At 42.9% G+C, this 9,494-nt stretch overlaps 1 protein-coding gene across 3 annotated transcripts; it reads left to right on the top strand.

Annotated features, from left to right (window-relative positions):
- FBXL22 (F-box and leucine rich repeat protein 22) lies at positions 1 to 8,042 on the top strand. Of its 3 annotated transcripts, none has more exons than XM_075007051.1 (2): positions 1 to 4,619; positions 6,289 to 7,750. In XM_075007051.1, exons 1-2 carry the CDS (start codon positions 4,285 to 4,287, stop codon positions 6,356 to 6,358), a joined length of 405 nt encoding a protein of 134 aa, XP_074863152.1. In that variant the 5' UTR covers positions 1 to 4,284; the 3' UTR covers positions 6,359 to 7,750. The 3 variants fall into 3 exon arrangements, with proteins under 3 accessions (XP_074863152.1, XP_074863153.1, XP_074863151.1); XM_075007052.1 differs by having other exon boundaries at positions 4 to 4,619; positions 6,208 to 7,750; XM_075007050.1 differs by having other exon boundaries at positions 51 to 4,619; positions 7,608 to 8,042.
- The last annotated feature ends 1,452 nt before the right edge of the window (positions 8,043 to 9,494 follow it).

Raw genomic sequence — 9,494 nt, 5'->3', positions numbered from 1 at the left:
AAGGGAGCGGCGCGCGCCGGCGCATGCGCGGTCCGGCAGAAACTGCTTGGAAGATCCGATCTGTGGCTCCGGCCAAGCCCGTCACCTATTGTGGAGCACCCACGGGGACACATCTCGAAGAACCACCGTTACTACGGTGAGTAACTTCTCCTTTTGCGATTACACCCAGCGTTCCTTCCAAAGATTGCCTCAGAGTTTCACATTAATGAGCCAGTAGTTTACCATCATTCTATCCAAGACTGCATACCTCGAGTAGGGAAGTACGGCTGCATTCACTCAACGTGAGGAGGGCACTGGCCTTTTACATAGACAGAACTAAACCCTTCCGGAAGACGGATAGGCTCCTGGTGTCTTTTGCACCCAGATCAAAAGGGTGCCTATCATCACAAAGAATTGCAAATAACATCGTATCCTGCATAAAAATGTGCTACGAGCTCCATAAGACTCCTCTGCTAGTTCCGCCCAGGGCTCACTCCACTAGAGCAATGGCGACATCAACAGCCTTCTTTAAAGGCGTCGCATTAAAGGACATCTGGAGAGCGGCGACATGGTCATTCTATGACACCTTCGCCAGACACTATGCGATTCACCGGGTATTGGATGAGGATATGTGTCTATTGACAGCAGTCCTTTCAAGGGGAAGCTGCACATAAATCTGGTACCTGCCTCCATTTTTGGGGTCACTGCTGGGTAGTCACTTAATTTGGAGCACCCACAGGGACCACTCGAAGAAAAAGAAGTTACTCACTTGTGTAGTAACGATGGTTCTTTGAGATATGTCCCCATGAGTGCTCCACTACCCACCCATTCCTCCCTGCTTCGGAGTTCTGCTTTGTGTCTTTCAGGAGCATCCGGGGCGGTTGGTCGAGGAACTGGCTTGGACCGGATCGTGCACGTGACTGAACGCGCGAAGGGCCGACGCACATCGGCGCATGTGCGACCTAATGAGATACAGCTGGAAATCTCCGATCTGCGGCACTGGGGCGAGCCCGACACCTAATGTGGAGCACCTATGGGGACACATCTTGAAGAACCATTGTTACTACACAAGTGAGTAACTTCTTTTTCCCCTCACTAGCAGGACCAAGAGGCATTCATGCGAGCTATACACTTTCCCTTTGTTCTCTGACAAGGGAACAGGGAGAAGAGCAAGCAGCATTCTGGAATGTACGGCTGCTCTCTGCCCTTGCCCTCCCAAAATGGTGCCCTTGTGGTTGATGGTACAAGGCAGTATGGACCGGTGTCAAAAGCAGAAGCCATTTATAAAACTGCTCCTGAATGGATGGGAAGTGCGAGGCTTATGGTGTTCAGAAGTTTACCTAATTACTGATGGGTCTGTCTTGGTAATGAGGTGATCAGCACATTGAAATCATGGTTCCATTGTGCTTTACAATATCCTCAAGCACTATAGTGCCATAGATGTAATTGTTTACCATTAAAATCTAATGTGTAAGTTTCAGTGAGGACCTTTGACTGCGCTAGTCTCTTGTGCTAGAGTGTTAATGGGATGAATGCAAATTTCAAAATCAGAAAATGTTTTTAGAAAATGTGCCATTAAAGTGTCCCTTTACAATGTGAAAAACTTCTCACCCTGCCTTGCTCAGAACAAGAATTTAAATAGGAATCAGAATATTTTTTCTTTACCTTCTGACAAATAGTTGATCACAGGCACTTTTCAAAACCCAGAACTTCTTTAAGTATGTCTGTTCACTGTTTAGCCTCCACACTAATACTGACACCTGGTATATTACTTTTGGTATACATGTCTGTGACTGGTGGAAAATAAATGGACTGTAAGCACTTATATTCCATCAGGCATATACCTTTATTCCCAAAGTAATATACCAGGTAGAGTGCTCTGCCACCACACAGTTTTGCACAGCTATCACAAAAGCAAAAAGGCTTTATCAGAAGGTGTTCTTTGTTGGCAAGTAAAAAGCTTTGTGCTGGGTAACTTTCCTTAACTGATGTTGCATCATCCATCAGATTCTTTTCACTTATTCTCAGGTTTTACACTCACATCCTCTATTTTTAAAACGCCTCTTTCTAGTGGTGAGGATCAGACCTTTCCCACCCACCCCAAGCAACTGCCACATTCTGTGAAACAGGAGTTATATACAAAGGTGTCTATTGTAAATATTTGTATAGAAATTAACAATTCTTTTTGAAAAAGCTAATATTGCCCCAAGTCTGTCCTTGCCTCAATCTATTGTGTATTGTATACACAAAAAAAAGTCCTGTGTATGAAGCACAATAACTGTAAGGCTTGGCCTATGCTAAAATTGTCATCCTCTCAGAACACTTACAAATGTGCAAAGTCCACACACCTTCATGCCAACTTAACCCCAAATGTTAATGTAATGTTAATGTAGATAGCACAGTGTTGACAAAGAAGGTGTGCAGGTGGATTACCAATTCCTGCAAACACAGCCCTCCTCTCAGCCTAGGTTGTGCCTACAATGAAGTGATTTGACCTACCAATGCATGAAGTGTCTTAAAAACTAAATAAATTAATGTCCTTTGGTAGACTCCCTCCTCTATGCCTCCTGTTTCTAAAACGACAGAGAAAATACTTCAGCCAGTGAAGGGGCAGGAATACCTCTACTGTCACCTTGCCCCAAAGTTCCTTGTATTGGAGGCCATCCACTAGAAGGAGAGGCAATGGTAGCTGGGTGAGGTGGCAGTGCCAAAAAATAAAGACTCAGGATGGATTTGTTTGGTTATAACAGTTTATTCCTTGGCTAGCCTTCAATTGCAGGTGGCTAATCACCGGGCTCTCCTTGACTGCTAACAAACTAAAGCTCAGCTGCATATCAAGAAGCTCAGAACAGTGCATCTAATTTTCAGGGCTTTCCTTCCTCATGTGGTGGGCAAAGTGATGCAAGACCTAACAGACAGTACAGCGTCAATGTTTTACATAAACAAGTGGGAGCTCGTTTTGCCAGGCTATCTCAGGAGGCACTCCTCCCTGGGGACTTTTTATATCAGCCATGTCTACCTGGAGGCAGCTCACCTTCTGGGAATCATAATCACCCACTGGATTACCTCTGCAGGGAGTTGTTCTTTATCAGGAGTGGCTGCTTCACTGGTAAGTGGCCTCCACAATCTTTGCCAAATAGGCCTCTTTGCCCCCAGGCAGAACAAGATGTGCCACCATTTCTGCTCTGAGTTGGGGCTGGCCCAGGGTGCCCTCTTGGACATCATCTTTCTGTCAAAGGCAGGAAGGTTCTGCCGAGATGGAAGTTTTCCTTAGAGAAAATCATATATGGAGACTTTAAAGTTAAAGCTCAGAAATGAACAACTCATATCTTAATAGCAAACAATATGTGATCTTGAAACACTGAATAATTCCCCCTAGCATCCTCCAGAAAGAAGGGAAGTGAAAGTCAGGAAGACAGTAGTACAAATAAACATGTGAAGTGTGAGGAAATAGCACATGAAAAAAAGTTTGTGAATGTCCTGCAGTGAAGTTGTATCACAGTACAAACCATTTGTGTGTGTGTGTGCGCGAGCGCACGCTTGTGCAGGCTACCCTTAAAATGCAGGTTACAAGGTATGGTTTGACATTATTTATTAAGGAGTGTCTTGTATTCAAACTGAGTGCAGCTCTTGAACTAATGAGGTTTTTACCAAACTGGGGGAAAAAAATGGCTCCTCTTGGTGGCTCTGGGTGTAGCTTGAGGGTAGTGCAGTGAATATCTCTTATTTCAGATTTTGGTGGGCGTTATGTTTTGCTTCTCATTTGCATGTGACTCCCTGACTGATTTTTTTCTTTTGTGGGTCAGTAGCCCATGACCTAAAAAAAGGTTCTCTACCCAACTCGAAACAGACCCTAGAATAGTCAGGGTTAGTTCTAAGAAGGCTAAAACACTAGTGTTGAGAATAACAGAGTTTTCACTGAAGACAGAGGCTTGCACAGCTTTTCCTCTGCAGCTGTGGCTACAAGGGATTTCTTATGAAATGCCTCAAATCTAAATATCAGGATTGATTACAAGAAACATAATTCCTTTTAAGGGAACATTGATTTAACTCAGTTGTTACTTTTCTGCTTGGCAATTCCATTATCCTGGACAAGAAATGGAACAACAGCCTGATGCATGTGGGACACTGAGCCACTTCCTTTTTTAACTCCTGCATCAGTTGTTGGCCAAAAATAAACACCATTCCACAACCATATATGTTCAACAGCCCAGTGGGGATTGTCAGGCCCCTGCAGTGCTGCCATTGATCGTCTCTGCTGGAATATACTGTCCTCTTTCCTAAGAGCACAACTCTGCACAAGCTATGCACATAACCCAGCTTAATTGGGAGTGCCTTTTGCACCTATTTTCTTTCCTGGACAAAACCAGTAGAAAGAATTTAGCCCAGACGTGTCACAAATTGCTAAAAGTGTTTCAGGATCCGTTACTTTGGCCTGTGCTGAATTTCCAGTCTCCTGTGGAACTAAAGAAGAAGAATTTTCTATTGGGATCATCTTTGAGGTATCTGTCAATCTGCTGGCATTCAAGCAGAGTCAAGGTGTGTAACATTGAGGACTGGATGAAAAGCACATTCCAGAAAGACATCTGTCGCAAGCATGAAAATGCTGTCAGTGATTTTTTAATACAAGTTTGCAACAGGTATGTTCTTGGGGTATGAAGTTTTTCATCTAAAGTCTGAGCTCTTTAAATTGAACGTATTGAAGCTTTTACCTGGTTACATATTCTTTCTGGAGCACAATGTAGAACACTGAAACACTGGCTTGGGAGCATCATTATTTTAGGAAAAAGGTGGTGCATCCTTCTGTTCAATTTTACTGGGCTTTCCTCAGCTCACTCTTGCTTGACAAGTGCTTGTTCCAGAATTAATGATATTGCATGCTAAAAAAGGTGACTAAGGAACTACTTAATAGTGCTATTCTGTGCAAGAGAAAAACTGTCTTCAGAAATGGAACAGGAGATTAAATTGCCAAGAGAGGGAGATTCTTTGAGTAAAACTGGCCTCTCCCAAAACAAATTGATAGCTTCATATTCCACTTTTCCTCACATGAGAGGCAGACGTGTATGTGAAGAGAAGATAGATTTAAGGTTTAGATTTTATTCTAAGTTAACAGCCTAACTCTTTGTTAAGCCCCATGTTGTCTCAGCTGAGGTTCAGTGATTGATTGACAAATGTCTCAGCTTTATGTAAATTAGTTTGGGGTTATACAGACAGGGAGACAGTACAATGAAGAAAAACAGACCTTGTGAAAACCAACTCCAGCATCAGCTCTTCAAGTGTGCTAACAAAAGTTTGCAGCAAACACAGAGGCACAGCCATTTCTTGTGCAATTCCGCAACAGGAAATTGCTGCTGCTGGTAGATTAGATTCGCAGTTAAAGATTAAGATTTCTACCACCTGCAGTTCCAGGTATGCAGTGCAAGAGCTAGAGATACTTCAGTATTTGCAGCCTTTTGGCTTGCACTGGCTTTCAATTTGTATTTTACATAACACCTGTAGGCCATGGCTGAGGTGCAGGAGATGGTCAGATCTGCGGGAAACCTAAGAATCAACTGGATGAAGATACAGACTTGGATTGCTTTTTCCTCTCTCTGCAGAGGCAAGCAGAGTTGCAAATGCTTCAACCCTTTTGCATCAAAGGCTGCAAAAATGACTGTGCTAGAAGGTCTTTTAAAGAAAAGTTTCCAGTTAATTAGATATTTATTAGCAAAATAATTGAGAAAGGAAAGGGTGTAGATGTATATTCTTCAGTTCCAGAGACACCTGCAGTATCCACTCAGGCTGCAGAATTTTATGCCATATTCTAAGATTTCATTTTATGAGGGGTGCGTATATAAAATGTTTTTAACCATGCCTAAAACAGCTTTACACCACTTATGTCCAGGAGTTAAGTCTGAAACATAGGAACTGGATGGTTATTTCAGTGCTAATTATTGTAGCCTCTACAGCTGCCAAAGCCACAAACTTGTGCTTCCCTCTCCTTACTGCTTATAACTTTTGCAATGCACTTATGTTAGTACAAAAACTTAGGCATACAGTGGAAAACATACTGAATTGGGAAGTCCAACCTGTCATGTACTTTACCTCTGCTGATGAATAATTTGAATTCAAACAAATGAGAGGTGTGTGTGTCATTGACTTCATCTGTAAAGACTGCGTGGGCAGGTACTTAGTGGCATGAGGCACTCACACTTTCCTCAAGACTCCTTTCCTGCTTCCTTCTCACAGGCAAACACCAAAGGAAAATGCACTTCCCAAGGAACCATCTCACCACTAACATGATCATGCTTTGTTTCCTCCTCACCACAGTGCAGCAGACAGGCATGATGGGGGATTCCTGGAATCAGCAAATATGATCAAGATTGAAGACACAAGCTAAATTTATTTTGACCTACAGTTAATGGCCAGTTCCCCTTTACTGAGCTGCTATCCTATAACTTTCCAGGCTGAAGCCATAAAACTTTGACTAATTGAGTATAGGCAGCCTATTCCCATTCTAGAAGGCAAATCCAATCCCTCCCCCTGCAAAAAAAAAAAAAAAAAGAGCAATCACTTGCCAATAAAGCAGCGTTAAGCATTTCTACAATGAGATTCGTACACGAGTGTCATCTCTGATTTAATTCAAATAGTAATTTAAAACAGCTTGCCAAGGAAGCAGATGTGATTTTTGATCTAACATGATTTTAACTCTGCAAAGAGGCCACATCTCCCATCAACTTCTTATCCAGAGCTACCACATTTTTAGTACGTCACTCTTGAGCTAGAAGAAGGGAAACAAGAAAAATGACACCAACTTTCTGGTTTGCATTTTGTACAACTGTCATCATAAGGGTCTGCATATGCCTCTAGACAGGATTTAAACGAAGCTTATTGCTGTATCTACATGGGAGTGTTCTGTCAACAGAAGGGCAGTGTAGACACTCCTGTCCACAGAGAGGACTTCTGGTTGCCGGGCAGCCATTTGCAGAGGTGCCATTCCGCTTTCCGTCACCAGAGGGCAGTGCAGTCTGGCAGTTCTCTGTTGACAGAGCAAATGGTGTGTAGCAGCCATCTGTGGACAGAGGTTCTGCTGAGATTTCTGAGTCAATGGTAAGTTCTGTTGACAGATGCTTCTAGTCTAGACAGAGCCTATTAGGAGAGTGGTTAAGCTCTTTCTTATGTGGTCCTTCCCTCCCCTTGGGGGAAGGTAATATTTGCAAGGGGCTCAATAGTGCAGCTATTGGAGGAATAACTGGTGCATACATATTAAGTAAAGCCAGGCAATTTTGATCAAAGCCCATGAGTTAAGTTAGCCCCCAACTTACCACTCTATATTTATTCCTGATCAACAAAAGCTCTTAGAAAAGATATCCATCAAACCCAGGACCTTGTTCCAAATTCTTTATGTGCCAGAGCACTACCAGCAGGGTGAGATGATGTGATCTGACTAGATGGGTTAAGGAAAAGAATGGGTAAGGTGGCCAGCAAGGCAGTAGTCGAGTCAGGGTTTATAACCAAACTGTCTTGACTCCCAAACCGTTGCTGGAAGAGGAGCTTACTTTGCATTGCTTTTCAGAACTTTGATTTTGGGAACAGCGTTTGCATCTTCTACACTTTATTGTTCTGTCTCACATACAATGACTTTTCAGGTGCCCAAACTTGCTGTCCCTGACCCTTTCTGGGTGTGGCCATGTTACTGATGATTACCTGCTATTACTTCTCAAGAGCTGCCCAAACCTCAAGACGCTCAAACTGGAGAACTGTGTGCAAATCACTGACCAGACTCTAGAAGCTGTCGCCCTCTGGGGGAGTTCTTTACACACCCTCCAGGTGGATTTCTGCCGGAATATAACTCAGGCTGGTCTGGAGACAGTCCAGCAAAAATGTCCTTCAGTAATGGTGAAAGCAGAGAGAAGTGCAGCCATGATTCCGGACCACAAACCAGGGGAAAAATCGATGCTTGAAAAAGCAGGGAGAAGATCGGTGCTGCGTTGAAAGGGACCAATTGCAGACAATCAACACATGGAGTGAATCTAGGAGGAGACTTCGAGGTTCCTCTGGTTGCAATAAAGTGTGTGTGTGTGTGTGTGTGTACACGTTAATTTTGTTTCTAAAATATTTACTGCATTTCATAAATAATCATGGTTCACTCAGGTGAGGATTTTACCTTAATGGTGATGGTCAGGTATCCTTGCCTGTCATACTGGAAAATTCACTGTGCTGGCACAAAGGAGATAGTGAATCCTGACTAGCTAATGCTGATGCTCATAGGGAAGTCAGTGGTATATCATTTGGCTATGCCACAGAGAAGGGAGACCTTTTTGCTATGGGTTTAATGAGGCTGCAACTTCATTATTGTTAAAATTACTGGGCCTACACAGCAGATAGCATGTACTACTCAAGTAGTTCCCCCCACACCCATTTTCTCTCATGAGTACATAATGCACGTGGGCAATTTAAGCTTGAGTTTATTTTAGTGTAAATATAAATGTAAGTTTAACATTAACACACACGTGTATAAACAGCTGTCCAACTGAGATGTCACTGATCTACAACAATAAGCAGTCAAGTGGTACTTTATTAGTAAAACCAAAGCTCATGACCTAATAAACGTGTTACTCAGCAAGGTGCTGTTGGATGCTGCTTATTTGTGAAGCTTCAGACTAAGGTGGTTATGCCTCTGAGACTGATACACAGTAAGTTAATTGCAACACATGCCTGTGCACTCCTTTTTTGGAAAACATTCCACAGCAATAGTAGAATCTGTCTAAATTGCCCAAAAGACTGTTACAATAAAACTGGTAAAGCATGGTAGTATGTGGTTTTGTTACCATGTTTTTTGTGTCTGTCTCTCTCTCTTGTCAGGTTTCTATACATTTTGATACATGTAACCTTCCCAAAGACCACCACACAGCGGTGGCCCTTTAAAGCCTTCACATTTCCTCCTGTGTCACATTACCTCAGCACCTTTAGGATACTTCAATTAAATGTATCTAGGAACACAGCAATACTAGAGAGCGCTTACTTAAGACAACAGACACTTCAAAAAATGTGTCAGTAAATCTCGTGTGCTAGATGAAAGCCATAAAACACATCTCTGGCCCTAGCTGCCTCAACTCTTCGCTTGCCACCCCACTGCCTAAGAACGTGATGCTTCTGATAAGCAGGGGTAAGTAAGTTTAATGCTTCATCAGTTCTTTTCCTACAAAGCCAGACGTCTCACTCACAAAGTGAAGGTTGGATTGCCCACAAGTATATCTTCGAGAACAGGAAGTTCTGTGGCACCTAACATATTTTGGAGCAAAAAAAAAACAGCAGTCCATGAGCGCTTGAAAGACTAACAAAATAATTTATTAGGTGGTGAGCTTTTGTGGGATGGAGGACGTGGGTCTTTACCTATGAATGCTTATGCTCGAAAATATCTGTTAGGCTATAAGGTGCCACACGACTTCTTGTTCCACTTGGAAATGTTATCCGGTCACTATGCTTTCAAGTTTGGGGACCGGGGGGGGGGGCAGGGGGCGGCTTTGCTTTAT

The sequence above is a fragment of the Carettochelys insculpta genome, chromosome 12 (genome assembly GCF_033958435.1).
Source record: "Carettochelys insculpta isolate YL-2023 chromosome 12, ASM3395843v1, whole genome shotgun sequence".
Classification (NCBI taxonomy): domain Eukaryota; kingdom Metazoa; phylum Chordata; order Testudines; family Carettochelyidae; genus Carettochelys; species Carettochelys insculpta.
Note: the sequence above shows the minus strand (reverse complement) of the source record. Positions and strands in the feature narration are given on the sequence as shown.

What these genes read in the sequence shown, in the direction of transcription:
- FBXL22 (XM_075007050.1), top strand. Translation starts at nt 4,285, where the DNA reads ATGCACATAACCCAGCTTAATTGGGAGTGCCTTTTGCACCTATTTTCT. An exon ending in TTAATACAAGTTTGCAACAG is followed by an intron (nt 4,620 to 7,607) that starts GTATGTTCTTGG and finishes ATGACTTTTCAG; the next exon opens with GTGCCCAAACTTGCTGTCCC.